This window comes from Mytilus californianus, unplaced genomic scaffold (assembly GCF_021869535.1).
Source record: "Mytilus californianus isolate M0D057914Y unplaced genomic scaffold, xbMytCali1.0.p SCAF_2, whole genome shotgun sequence".
NCBI classification, from domain to species: domain Eukaryota; kingdom Metazoa; phylum Mollusca; class Bivalvia; order Mytilida; family Mytilidae; genus Mytilus; species Mytilus californianus.
This window is the reverse complement of record NW_026262668.1, coordinates 57,557,582-57,572,694: the sequence shown is the minus strand read 5'-3', so window position 1 is coordinate 57,572,694 and position 15,113 is coordinate 57,557,582. Positions and strand designations below refer to the sequence as shown.

The following is a 15,113-nucleotide window of genomic DNA, read 5'->3' as shown; positions in this document are numbered from 1 at the left end:
TACCTTGCTTTTAAGGACACTTATGTACTTTGTGTATCCTATAAAGTGACGGTATATCCAGTTGTTCATCCTTGGTTGAAATTCAAAAGGAAAACAGAACAGACAGTAGGGTTGGCCATAGAATAAGTACCAACAGTCCATACATAGTGTGTTTAGCCTAGTTATAAACGCAGTGAGACATCATGGAGTAGGGGGTGTATAGTAACGATGAACCTGACTGCGTCAAAGCCGAGGAGCAGAGTTGAAAATATTCATCACATTCACCGAGCTACAGTAAGGACTAGATATTATGCTTATTCCATCAATTTTGTCATTGCAACCATATGGTATCGTAGTTCCCAATTCTCGAATCCGGTATTTGTCCTTTTGAAAATGAGGATGTTAGTCCTGTATATATTTGTTTTCCGACAATCTTTCTTTATGTCCTAAAAATGTCATACAAAATTATGATGCTGATTGTCAAAGCGATAATATTCCTAAAAAATATTGTTAAGGAACTTGATCCCTATTATCATGAATTGAGTACTATAGTAATTTTAAAAGCTTATTCGACGAATCTATCTATATTTGGATAAATTAATTCACAGCGATATTTATAAAATGTCAACCAAACAATTCAAACGCCCACTGCCACTAGTAAATAAACTATTTATATAAAATTAAGGAGATGTAGAATGATTACAAATGACACAACAGAGACCAAATGACGATATAAACAACTAACACATAACACATATCGTATAGTAAGCTTTAAAAAGATCCGCCTTTATCAAATGTTAAACGGAAATTTAGTTTGTCATGGCGGAAAAAAAAATATATATAGTTATATATGTATGAAGCTTTATTAACATGCAGTAAGTCCACTAGGTGTGTTGGGTTGATTATTCGTGTACATTTTTGATAATTCATCGAACAACCAGGGGTCACGTTTCTGTAGATAAGCTCTTCCTTCTGATTCACTCCTACATACATATTGACCGTTGTTACACCTATAAATTAACAGGCATACAATGCATTCTCTTACAAACAAATAAAAAAGATTAATAACTGGCTTATTTCTATTTATATTATATACTTAATAAAAATTGAAAAGATAAAAGATTATAAGTTATATGGATTCATAGGGGTCAGCAGCGAACCGTATAACGAATTTATAGCACAGGGGACTTTTCTTGCAAACTTTTGTAAAAAGTGTTGAAAATATATATGAAATACTATAACAATAATAGTAGATAAGACGTCATGATACCCTATGAAATCTACTAATCACCACGTGACGGCGTTAAACCAATCACATCGTCACTGATTTACCCGAGGTGCATTAAGATATTAGAATGTCGGTTTTTGAAAAACTATTACGATCCCCTAAATGTTCACAAGACATAAGATTTTCAGATATCGGCAATATCATATAAGTATTTGGTTTCTTTTTGCTTCATGCTTTCAAACTACATGCATTTATAAAGAGAAAACTATTAAAATGCTGAAATAACCCATGTTTGTAATATCGTCATTCATATGAGTGTATGAGTAATAGCCTAGCTGACCAAATATGTTTGCATACAAATGATCTACAGGAAGATTTTGATGAAAGAGTCATGTATTTTTGAGTAAGACTGTTGCTCATATTTGAATGAGCCAAAAACTGTTTTGGTCAAATATGTAAATTACCACTTGTTCGTGACGTCACAGTGTTATTATACATATCACTTACGAATTTGAATGGTCATTATATATTGTATTATCATTTATCAATATAATCAGCAGGATTGTGAAGAATTTGACTTAAGAAACACTTCTTTGTTATCTTTATATGATATTATGATGTATATGAATTCTAACTTGTAATCAAATTTATTCCTTTAATTTCATAATTTTTTAATGTTATAAGTTGGGTCTAATATCATAATATGCAAGTACAAACTGCCTATCTGAAACACCCGTCACAGCTAATTATCAAAACTGTTGTGATAACTTTATGTCTCCAATTCCGTTTATTATAATATTATTCAACACGAAAGATTATCATGAGTTAAGTTTATTTAGGATAACATATTCTAAGCATATTGCATATTAAATAATTAATTGATAATCAAATAATGTGAGTGTCTTATGTAAATTTGCACGTTCTTATTTACACTCATATCCAATGTAAAGGATAGCATATTTGCCTTGACCGTATTTGTTTAAAAGATATTTTAAACCTCCAGAAAAAATTTACCTGAGATTGATTTGGCTCTTCTTTCAATGATCCTTTTGGTCATATAGCTCTTCGCGTGTTCAGGTTTTTATAAATCCTTGGCTTTAAAAATTTTTGGTTTGAGTGTTCTTCGTGAAGGTTAATCTCCTTGAAAGCACCAAGTTTATAAAGTGTTATTGTAATTTAATAGAAGTCATTTCGATGCAAACTTTATCATTTTGTGTAGAACTAGTTTCATCTATCGCTGAAAACTATCTGTTAACTCTACACGACTCTTTTGTGCTTGTGTTTTGTTTGATCGCCATGTCAATGTAACATATTCCAAATTTTCCCTAATGTTGTGGAGAGTAGTTTTTGTTGTGGTTATTTAAACTGAAGATTACAATGCATTACAACTTTGTTTTTGTCCTGAAAAACTATAAGGAGAGAGAGAAAGAGATGGACACCTGATTAAATATAAACCATTATGCATCGGTCAAAGATAAAACATAGTACACAGTAATATACTAACATGTTTAGACCACCTGTAACATCGGACCTGCCAGTAACGTGGAAGAAAGCTTGAGTCGCCTCAGCCCAAAACTCAGTAGGGTTGGCCATAGCATAAGTACCAACAGTCCATATATGATGTTGTTTTGCATAGTTATAAACGTAGTCAATCTACAACGGCATCAAAGGTCATGCAAACTGTAGTTTATATTAGATCTGTTTAGAATATCTGCACATTGGTCGCTTTCATTTACTTGGACAGTACCAACAACGACATAAAAGCAATACTTTTTATCAATGACTTCATATCTAACGGTTTTTTTTTCCTTGCTGTAAATACCTTTATGTTTCCTTTCAAAAACACAAAACAAGGGTGGGCTATCCATTTATTTATATTTACTGGTGACATATCTTGGTTTCGAGCCTACCTGATGAAAGTATTCAAGATATATAGTACACGTGTACTCATATCATATTTTTTAACAACCGCTCGGTTAGAATTGCCGCTGATAGTCTACCAGTCCCAAATAGTACTACGGTCCAGTAGCCAGCATTTTTGTATTAGCATTATTCAAATAATACTTCTTCCAAATAATTCTAAGGTCATGAAATATTGTAAATATACAAAGGCTAAAATTGAAGCTACCTCTGGAAAAGTTGGCTCATTCAGATTTGTTGTTCTTTAATTTTATAAACGTCTAGCATTTCAAATTTTTGGTACTCTGTTTAAAAATGTTGAATTATTCGATACACTGTGGTTTTTTGACCCCCGGGTATAGATTGCTGTAGCCTTGTTTGGCTCAACTTTTTGGAATTTTCTTTTTTTAATGCTTACAACTTTGTTTTTGATTAAGACTTCTAACTGCATCGATTTGAGCGTCACTGTTGAGTCTCGTGTAGACGAAACGCACGTCTGGTATCTTTGATGAGTTTTCTTTTTAATTATTTAAGCTATGAAAGGTAAAAATAAATACCCTGTTGTGATCTGACGATGGCATGTAATTGTAAATCTGGTGAGCAAACTCGTGCACCAAAATATTCTCGGCTCCAGGAAAATTGTTACAGATTATTCTATCTTCTCGTACACCAGACAAGCTGTTGGTTACACCACCAAGGTCTTCCATCTTTCTCCCATCAGAAGTACAGGTAGATCGACATGAGCCAGAACAAGAACCTGGTGAAGAACATGTGGAAATGCAAAAATAGAGGACATATTTGGTTGTTTAAAACGTCTGTGAGTCCGTCTATGTTGTATTTTGTAGAGTGTTGTTTGTCTTTTGATTGTTTTTTGACATGTCATTCATTGTCAGTTCGTTTTCGACTTATAAGTGTGACTATCCCTTTGGTATCGTCCGTCTCTCTTTTAAATCAGTATTCAGTAGTTGTAATACTGTTTGTTGGAACATATGATTTTTCGGAGATATTTCTCAAATTGTACCAGATAATAACAGATGGTCAACTCAGTCGATTGTACCTTACTTATGACGAAAAGGTACGTTATTATCAATTATAAATAATTGCTTCGCTTGAACAAAGATAACTTAATTAACAATATACATTATGAGATTAGAACATGTTAACAAATCACAATCGCTATCAATTAATAAGGTGACCAACTCAAATTTATAAATTTTACCATGTTAGAAGCCACCTATAAGTTTACCGATGTTCAAATATCATAAATCGATTAAGAAGATACAAAACCAGGTAACAAACAAAAACTCTGGGAACCAAAAAAAGGAGCGAGACCGGGTACGTCGACAAACAAAAATCGTCTCCTGCTATGCACTCTTCATCCGCTAGGAAAATTCACTCATTTCAAATGCCACAATCGGCAAAATTACAGGTCAGGGACATTTTAGTATCTAAAGATCTACACAGACACATCGTACTTGTTATCCAATTCGTGATGGTGATCGTGATGATTTCAGTCATTCTTCCTAATAACTATGTTGGAGTAGTATTTGTGCAAGGTGCTCACCCCTGTTAATGAAATCAGTATAGTGTGAACATACAGGACCGCAGCGTATTAAATGAGATATGTAAACAACATACGATAGGGCAGAGAGTATGTTACTGCTCAGAAATAAGAATTTGACGATTGGAAAGTTGAAATCCTCATGTATGTCATAGATTCTAGTCTCTGTCAATATTTATGAAAAGATTAAGAAATAGAGCAGACTTTCTTTTTTCGGTGGTATCCTTAATCTCAAGTTCACTTGGATATATGAGATGCAAGCACTTATTTCTGCTTCATATGAGTACAAAAACAAGTCAGTATAGTTCCACAAATAGAACCCATTGGAAAACCGACTATCTGTTGAAATGTCAGTCCAACAACCTCAACAAATATGTTGTCGATAAAAAAATCCAGCATTTTGATGATATTCTTTGGAGTATTTGTTGTTGCAAAAAGTAATAATTTTCATGACCATTAACAAGACATGTGTATCTATGATTCCCAGTTTAGTAGAATTTTCAGCATATGAAATACTAGCGCGTGAGTTTGGTCACATTACTGTAGAAATATTATTTATGAACTCATCGACAAAATGAACGTGTGGAGAGGTACATAATTGAGACTTGAAATGACTATTTTACGCATTGGTTAGTGAAAAACTAATATGAAATACAAACTATCCAAACTATATATTTTACTTTAATCTGTACTTTTGTAAAGAAAATTACCTATTCGGTTGGGCTCAGTCTCATATTATAATGCAAATTGCACGACCTCAAAGTGTGAGTATTCATGGTAGTTTGAATTAAATGCTTGAAGGAAATTAAAAAAAATATATATACTTGTATCTGAGAGGCAAATGCCTTGCGAAAATCATTTATTTTTGATACTTGTTGACCTTTAATTTTAATGGTAAAACAATTCCAATATCATACCTTCATTTTTGCATATGGTAAATCTTAATTTAAGGAGTCTCATACGAAACAGTTAAGTGAATGGTTGGGCAGTAATCTTTACATAATTAACATATGTTTACGTAAGGATTGATCATTGAATGTATATCTTTATACAGTTTTTGCGACCGCGATATTTTATGTTATATCTGTGTCATAGGTGATCACGGATACTAAGTATGTTCCAATTGCTGTAACCACAATCTCATTCCCCTTTCTCGATTGTGACAGCACCGAATGAGACTTAACACTGGATTTGTACTTGTGTATGTGAGCAACACACACAACTGATGGCACATGAGGAGCAGAAATTGCTAACCCTTCTAGAACACCTGATATCACCCCTGGTTTTGGTGGGGTTTATGTTGCTCAGTTTTCAGATTTCTATGAAGTGGTTTGTGGACTTGTTCAGCATTTTGTACTTATATTCCCTTTTTATTCATGGCGTTGAGGGTTTTTCTTCGACTTAGGAGTTTTTAATGTCCGTTTTGTATATTCCGCCTCTTTTCATAGCTCCAATCTTTAAGACTTAGATAAGGTATGTTTCACACAGTACCACAATTATGTAAACTAAAAGACAGAATAGCGTTGGGTATTTACGTTGTACTTGTCATTCTTATACTCTATATACTCAAAGAACTTACTTCCACAACTGGCTTTATTTCTCAAGGAGTAAAATTCTGGAAAAACTGTTACTTTTTCATTGTGACAAAATATACCAATGCCGTGACCACGAGAAGCAATCCCACTAAAAACATTGGAAGACATGTGTTTTACCATAAGTCCAATCATCTGTGCTGCCTAAAACATTTCAATGATATTGATGAATTATATAGAACAAATGATTAATTAATTATAACCGGAAAGACAAATTTGAAAACATGTATTACTGTAGTTTTATGATAGCATCTATTGAAATATCTTAAGAATAAATAGTTTATAGAATTAGGATTTTGAATATCAAATAAAAATTTCTTACCTTATAATGTGTTGTTTGACTAACACACTGGGTAGCTGCTATTTTGATTGATGGGTTAACATGTGAGGTATAGATTTGTCCGTTGTGATTCACATAATAATATTTGAATCCTGCTCTAACATGATGAGAGTCATTTTGTTGATGGATAGATGATTCTTCACCTAATTCTCTATATAATGGAAACAATAAAAATCTAGTGCTCATTTCAAAGAGGCTATAATATATAATAATGAAAATTGCTAACACAATCAAATAACAGAATCCTTTAGAATATTCAATGTGTGTGTGTGTGATAGAGAGAGAGAGAGAGTATTATTTTACAAACCTAATTTGGATTTGGAATTACCTTAAATCTTTTCTGTTTAAAAACGATACCTCGCTTACCGCATCTACAAGGCAATTAACACACAATAAATGAAATCGGCATGATGTAAAATGAAAATTAAATTGATTCAGAAGCACGTATAATACGAAATTATTATATCTAGTTCTTAGCTGCTTTAAACTTTCCCCGACAGTTTGATTATTTCTTATTATCAACGTGTGGTTCGTTTGATCTCAGTTCTTAATTGGTCAACATTCAATTATGAATTAGTATTTTCTTGTTTTTCTCTGAATATCTTATGTGACGTCACGAAAAAAAACGACCATGCCTGATGATGTCACATAGAAAAAACACACACCTTTTTGCCGACTGTTAAAAAATAATTGAAGTTTGTCTACATATAGTCTAACATCATCAGAGAAACAGATTCCACCATCGAATCTTGTGCAATACGATATTTCTCCATTTTCGATCGACAGTTAAATTTTAAATATTGGTAATATTGATAATATCGTATCACACTAGATGCAGAGGTAGAATCTATATGTATATCCGGGTAAAAATTCAGCGCATAGTAATATATCAGCTACTCTTGGTAATAAATTACTTTCAATATACACGAGAAAGATGCATACAAATTTAGTGAGAAATAGAAAAAAATCTTAAAAAATCTTATTGTAACGGTTACAAGTAATTTTGAACACGTTTTTAAATTTTCACGCAAATCTGTTTTCTGCTCTGTTTCAAAGCCAAGAATTATTGGAGTAATCGGGATGTAATTTGGCAAGGGTTCTTTTATTTTCATACAGGGGCATTACCTACTGGTTAAAAAAAAAAATAAAATATCATTATTTTTTGTTCAATCATTAATGAAGGATTAGGGATAAATATGTATAGTGAAATGATAATTCGATTTTAGCAGCCAATTTGGTTCAATTTTGTCAAAATAAGCTAAGAAACATCGCTGATGAATTATTCACTTGCAAGTAAATAATTCGACCTTATTGAATCCGTATTCATGTGACCTTCAATTTAACCACTTAGCTTGAGATGAGTTACGAATGTATTCAGATATTAAAAGGAAAAGAATGTCAACATTGAAAGTGAAACAAGGATGGACCATTTGGTTGGCTGATTCGATCAACAAAAAAATCATTCTTATACAGGTAAAAACGATGATAAACATAGTTTTAAACCTACAATATGAAATCAAACAGACCAAGAAAAATCCAATTGCACGTGGTCGCTATCTGTTTATATTCATATTAATGTTTATATCGGGTTATATGACCTCGACAGTCTTCGGAGGTCATCTCGATGTTTAATTAGATGACGTCTAGACAAAAATACACACGAAATGTTGATACATATTATCGAGTTCATGCATTATTGATTGTAAACATCAGTTTAAAAGAAGTCCGAGTCCGATGTCAGAATAGGTAACAAAAAAAAAACTAAGCAAAATGACAATGATACATAAATATATATTTCATGAGATTGGCTAAATACGGTTATTTGATAAGTATCAATTCTGATAAAGTTTCGATTAAAAAATTAAATTTAAACAGTTACGAATTTAAAATCTTAAAACTTACTTGACAAAATTGAAAGTGTCAAAGATAGAAGTATCAGCATGACTGTTTGTTTGTGTACAGAACCAAAAACTGTCACCTTAAGTTAAAGTGCACACATATATATACGTCTGTAATCTGGTTTTGACCTACTGCCATACAATATGATAAGGTAATATTTGACTAGAGTATAACGGTTTGTATAGATACAAAATATAGAACTTTTCTCCGCGCTAATCTCCAAGAAACATACATTAGTAGTATAAAAAAAAAACAATTGCAGCTTTATTAAACATCCTTCATTTTACTTCAATCTACAAGATAACCAAAAATAAAAAAGGTACAAGGGAAATGGTTGATTCATATATGCAATCGATACAATGTTTGATTGATGTTCTTTGTAAAAGAGAGGCGAAAGATACCAAAGTGACATCCAATCTCATAAGTCGAAAATAAACACCGCCATGGCTAAAAAATAAAAAGACCAACAGCCAAAAAAAGTACACAAAACACAACATAGAAAACTAAAGACTAAGCAACACGAACCCCATCAAAACTGGGGGTGATCTCAAGTGTTCCGGAAGGGTAAGCAGATCCTGCTCCACATGTGGCACCCGTCGTGTTGCTCATGTTAGTACAAATAGTTATCAAAGGTACCACGATTGTAATTTAATACGCCAGACTAGCGTTTCGTCTTCATAAGACTCATCAGTGACGCTCAGATCTAAATAGTTATAAAGCCAAACAAGTACAAAGTTGGAGAGCATTGAGGACCCAAAATTCCAAAAAGTTGTGCCAAATACGGCTAAGGTAATCTATTCCTGGGATAAGAAAATCCTTAGTTTTACGAAAAATTTAAAGTTTTGTCAACAGGGAATTTACTAAAATGACCATACAATTGATATTCATGTCAACACCGAAGTGCTGACTACTGGGCTGGTGATACCCTCGGGGACGAAACGTCCACCAGCAGTGGCATCGAACCAGTGGTGTAAATAGTTATCAAAGGTACCAGGATTATAATTTAATACGCCAGTCGTGCGTTTCGTCTTCATAAGACTCATCAGTGACGCTCAGATCTAAATAGTTATAAAGCCAAACAAGTACAAAGTTGGTGAGCATTGAAGACCCAAAATTCCAAAAAGTTTAGCCAAATACGGCTAAGGTAATCTATTCCTGGGATAAAAAAATCCTTAGTTTTACGAAACATTTAAAGTTTTGTCAACAGGAAATTTACTAAAATGACCATACAATTGATATTCATGTCAACACCGAAGTGCTGACTACTGGGCTGGTGATACCCCCGGGGACGAAACGTTTACCAGCAGTGGCATCGACCCAGTGGTGTAAATAGTTATCAAAGGTACCAGGATTATAATTTAATACGCCAGACGTGCGTTTCATGTTCATAAGACTCATCAGTGACGCTCAGATCTAAATAGTTATAAAGCTATAATTTAGTACGCCAGACGTGCGTTTCGTCTTCATAAGATAGTTCATGTTAGTACAAACCCGGTAATAAGTATAATTCGGTAGGTCATATTCGGGAAAAAGGGGACAGGATTGTTGTTACGACATTTGGAACATATCCGATATATCTGTGAAACGAATATTCCATAACGGCCAACCTACTCGTGATGGCGTCCGTAAAATTTACGAAGGAATGATTTCAACTTCACCACTTGGAACTCTTGGTTTAAAAGCTTCCTTGTGAGCAGAAGCCCTCTAGATAGGAAATACAAGCCCTGGAATATCGTATCAACTGGGAGATATATACTCCGAATGCAGGCGCTGCTGGAATGTTGCTTCACCACACATACCACACGAATGTATCAGCAATTGAATCATAAAAGGAAATATACGGACTGTATATGCTATTTATCATCACGCTTAACCTACCCCTTTGCGTACATTTTGATTTACTTCTCGGAATTGCTTTACACATAAACCCTTAAAATCATTACTTTTCCAACATTTTGAAAGTATAACAATATCATAAGTGTTTATATAACTAATAAATGCCTCATCATCCAGTTTATTTTGAAAACCAATTATGATCAAATTTATTCAATGCAATAGACTATCCATTGTTTGAAGTAGTATTTAATTCTTGCCGATTCATGGTTGTACTCGTTACTCGTTACATGATAGACCTCTATAACCTTGTGAAATCTTCATCAGAAAGGAATCAGGGTTTGGCGCGACCTTTAGTTAACAGCTAAAGATTACAATTGACATTGAAAGTATTTACGAAGAAATCACAGATAGTGAACCTTGCCAATATCTGAGACAACTATAACATGTGTTATAGTAATCTCAGCCAACACCAATAAGTCAATAAAACATGAAAATGATTTCAAAGTCATATTGTTTCTGTCAGACGGACATCTTCACCTTGCGCTCATTCTAGACACCCAATATTGTTGAATTGGTACTTATAATAGTATCTAAGAAACGGACACAATCACGAAAATTTAACGTATACTAATGCACCTTGAAAATTAGGTCAAGGTCAGATGAACCGCGTATGACACCGTACAACCATTGTATATACACCCTACAGTGTTCACTTGTTTCTTATCATAGTACCTTATCATGGAAACATTGTTTTAAAAAGAAGGCTGAAGATACGAAAAGGAGAATCAAAACTCAAAATAAGTCAAAGAGAGACCGGTAAAATCATGGCAAAAAACGAAAAATGTCAAAAAGACAAACAACCGTGTATAAAAACACTACATAAAACTTAAGACTAAACAACACTAAGCCCATCAATAACCGGGGATGATATCAGGTGCTCCAAAAGGATAAGCATACCCAGATCCAATTGTGGCATCCGTCACATATTCATAGATAAATATAAAAATAAATATTCTTAAAAAAATTCTAGTAAATATTCTTAAAAAAGCAATAATTAAAAGAAAATAAAACAGACAAGCTTTAGAATATTGCCTTTATATTTGGGAAACAATTTTTGTCTTCAAGTAGGTACAATAAGTATGATTACGTATATGATTCAATTTTCACAGTTTAACTGGAATCTTTCTTTTCTTTCTTTTTTGGAAAAAAATGAAACAATGTAAAAAAAACCAACTCTTGATTGTGAACAATTTCAAAACTGCCAAATTAGTAAAATTTAACCCAACCATTTTATTATGAATTGTAAAAAGTATGTAAAATAAAATCTTGACATACATGTCCTTAGTAGCCACAAACTAGGAAACAAAGCAGTTACAACTAATGTTACGATAATTTATTTTCATTGTATGCACTATATGAGCTACTTAAATTTAGGAAGATAATATTTAACTCTGCCTTTGTTGACTTTGAAAAGGCTTTTGATTTTATTCAGAGAATTTTTTTATTATTTAAACTTCTAAAGAATAAAATAAATAATACAAACGGCAAATTTTTCCGTATTATATAAAATATATACGAAAATGTAAAATCACGCATTATATTTAATGGTGAGAAATCAGAGTTATTTGATTGTGAAATGGGTGCAAGACAGGAAGAAAGTATTCCCCCTGCTCTTTTCGCAATATTTTTAAATGATTTACAACATTTTTTTGAAGGCAAAAATGTACTTAGTGTTAGCTCTATTAGTGATGACCTTAATTGAACACGAGTTGACAGTATTTTCAAAAATATTTATGTTATTATATGCGGATGACACTGTTTTCCGAGAGTATTGAAGATTTACAAAACATGTTAAATGAATTTTGTGATTAATGTGAAAAATGGCAACTGAAAATAAATATTAATAAGACAAAAGTTCTTATAATTCTCCAAAGGGAGACAACCCAAAAATATTAGTTTTTTTTTATACAGAATAGAGAACTAGAAATTGTAACTGATTATAAATACCTTGGTATATTTTTTGCTAGAAGTGGTTCATTTCTAAAGACCCGAAAATGTATTTGTGAATAAGGTACGAAATCAATGTATGGTATATTAAAAAAGTGTACACAAAACAGTTTAACTATAGAATGTCAGATAGACATATTTGATAAGATAATTTTACCTATTCTTCTTTATGCTACGGAAATTTAGGGATTTGAAAATTTTGATAATTATGATAGAACGTGTTCATTATAAATTTTGTAAGCTTGTTTTTCACTTAAAACAGACTACACCTAGCTGTATTGTTTATGCAGAATTGGGTAGATATCATGTAATTCTAAATGCCAAAGTGCGTATAGTTATTCTATGTAGATTACTGTGTGGTAAAGAAAGCAACATTGCATGTCTTTTATATAAACTATTGTTTATGAATTTTCACAACTATGGTCTTTAATGTAAATGGATATCATTTGTAAAAAAAAAAATTGATACTTGTGGAATGTCAAATATCTGGTTGAACCAATTGTTAGATAAATGGGTAATTAAAAATATTGAGCTGAAACTTAAAGACAAGTTTTTGCAGAATTGCCTTAGCGAAATTAACACTACTCCTAAATGCTTATGTTATAGCATTTCTAAAACTGATGTTAAATTTGAAAGTTATTTTTCAAAATTGTCAGTATATAATCAATTTTTATTGTGTAAATTTAGATGTGGAAGTCACCGATTACCTATTGAGACGGGAAGGTGGAACAACATATTCAGAAATGATAGGCTGTGCCATCTTTGCGAATCAAGAGATATTGGTGATGAATATCATTATGTCATGTCATGTAATGCTCTTAATCAAGACAGAAAGAGGTTGTTACCACACTATTGTACTTTTTTTTTTGCCTAAATATATATATAAATTTCAACAATTAATGAGCTCGAATAACTAAATTGTTCTTGAAAAACTGTAGATTTACAAAAATTTTAAATGTGAGGGTGACTCCTCCTGTAATTCAATACTTTATTTCTGTATTGTTCACATGTGCTTTTATATTTAAATGTAATTGTTTATATATATATATATATATATATATATATATATATTCTCTGTAACTATTTAATTTGTAGTTAATAAGAAATAAAATTCATTCATTCATTCATAATGAAGCAGTGGCGGGATATTAATGTAGGGGCAAGGTATGTCCGATTAACTTGTTTACAGGAACACTGATTGTCAAAAAGTACAACAAGGCGCGTGCAAAAAAAAAATAAATAACTGCTGCAAATATGCATAATGAATGTTTGATAAATTTGTCAACATCATTTTTTTTTTAAATAAATAAATAAAACTATGGTAATATATAATGCACTTTACAGATATTGAATAAATAAATCATATTAGGTAGTTTGAAGAAATACAAAAAAGAACTGAACATGGAAATGTGCAGTTTGGAATTACTTATATTTATATTACAATTATTCTGCTTCTTTTCTCAAATTATTACTCAGTACCTCAGCTCTTTGAGGCTTGCACAAAATACATATTTTGTATGGAAAGTTTACAGTGAGAAAATAGAGCAACTTATATTATAATATGACGCTCTTTTTAGAAAAAAAAACATGACAGAGTTCTTTTTACAGTAAGAAAAAGATAGGTAATAAAATCAGCTAACACATATAAAACATTGATTTTCAATAAATTAATTTTGAAGATTTATAGAACTCACATGGACGTCAGTAACATACTAACAGCACCTACTTATAGCGTAGATGAATATCATTTGAAAACATATGACCGAAAATGGTCCGGTTATATTAACTTTTGTTAAACTATAGAGACATTCAAACTCGGTCATAGATATCACGTTTCAACATTAATGCTGCGTTCACACGTAATTCGAATTCGATTCGCATTAACTAATTCGAATTAGATTAATTCGCATTCGAAACGTTTTACGTCCAAACGTAAATTCTAATTCGAATTGTAATGCGCGTCAAATTCGCTTTACTGTCCGAACGACGTTAACTTTTAATTCGTACTCAATTAACAAAAACGCATTTCTAATGCGAATTGGATAATGCGATTTAACCAATTCGAATCAATTCGAATTAAAAAAGAAGAGTGTGTGAACGCGATTAGCGAATTCGATTCGCATTCGATTCGAATTCAATTCGAATTAAATGTACGTGTGAACGAGGCATTAGTATCATAACTGACGCTTCTAGCTATATAAGCCTTTATTAATCACACCGGATACATTTTTATCTCGGTCATAGATCTCAGAATTTTCACTGATGTCCATATAGTACTATAACTGGTGCTGCTAGATATGACTAACAAGGTCGAATGGTTCGACGGATTATGCATGTATATAAAAGGAGATTCTAGTAACAATGCGTTTTAAATTCGTGCTATTCCGACTGTTTTCACTACAAGTTAGTCTTAAATCTTATAACAGGCAAGATGCAGATGCCAGATCAATTACACATAAAGGCATCATATTATGTGTTTGATTAAAAATTTGTCTTAAGCATTTGTGAAAGTTTATAAGTCGCTTTTTTCCTGGGCTAAACAATGCCCTTGAAGTCTTAAGATAACTTCGATTAATTATAGCAATTGGTATTGTTGTGTCAATGGGATTTTTTTCAACAAAGAACACTGATAACTAAAATGAGTCAATATGTTTGTGAGAAAGATATACATAGCTTTGCGATCCATAGGATTCTGAAATTAATAAATAAGGATCATTTAAAAGGCCAATTACTCGGAAAAGTGAATAGGCTTTATTATACACCTTAAGCTGA

General features: G+C 32.2%; 1 protein-coding gene across 1 annotated transcript; it reads right to left on the bottom strand.

Moving 5' to 3' along the window:
• Window positions 1-844: 844 nt before the first annotated feature.
• Window positions 845-7,091, bottom strand: LOC127729001 (uncharacterized). The gene is made up of 6 exons (XM_052236576.1): window positions 6,928-7,091; window positions 6,582-6,750; window positions 6,247-6,403; window positions 3,664-3,863; window positions 2,712-2,860; window positions 845-989 (listed from the first exon to the last, which is right to left on the bottom strand). The coding sequence occupies exons 3-6, from the start codon at window positions 6,392-6,394 to the stop codon at window positions 845-847; spliced, it is 642 nt and encodes a 213-aa protein (XP_052092536.1). The 5' UTR covers window positions 6,395-6,403; window positions 6,582-6,750; window positions 6,928-7,091.
• Between the last annotated feature and the right edge of the window lie 8,022 nt (window positions 7,092-15,113).

Coding starts and splice junctions, on each gene's coding strand:
- LOC127729001 (XM_052236576.1), bottom strand. CDS start 6,394: ATGATTGGACTTATGGTAAAACACATGTCTTCCAATGTTTTTAGTGGG. Junction 2,861..3,663: donor CATCGTCAGATCACAACAGG/GTATTTATTTTT, acceptor ATGCCGTTGTAG/ATTGACTACGTTTATAACTA. Junction 990..2,711: donor GTTACAGGTGGTCTAAACAT/GTTAGTATATTA, acceptor GTTAATTTATAG/GTGTAACAACGGTCAATATG.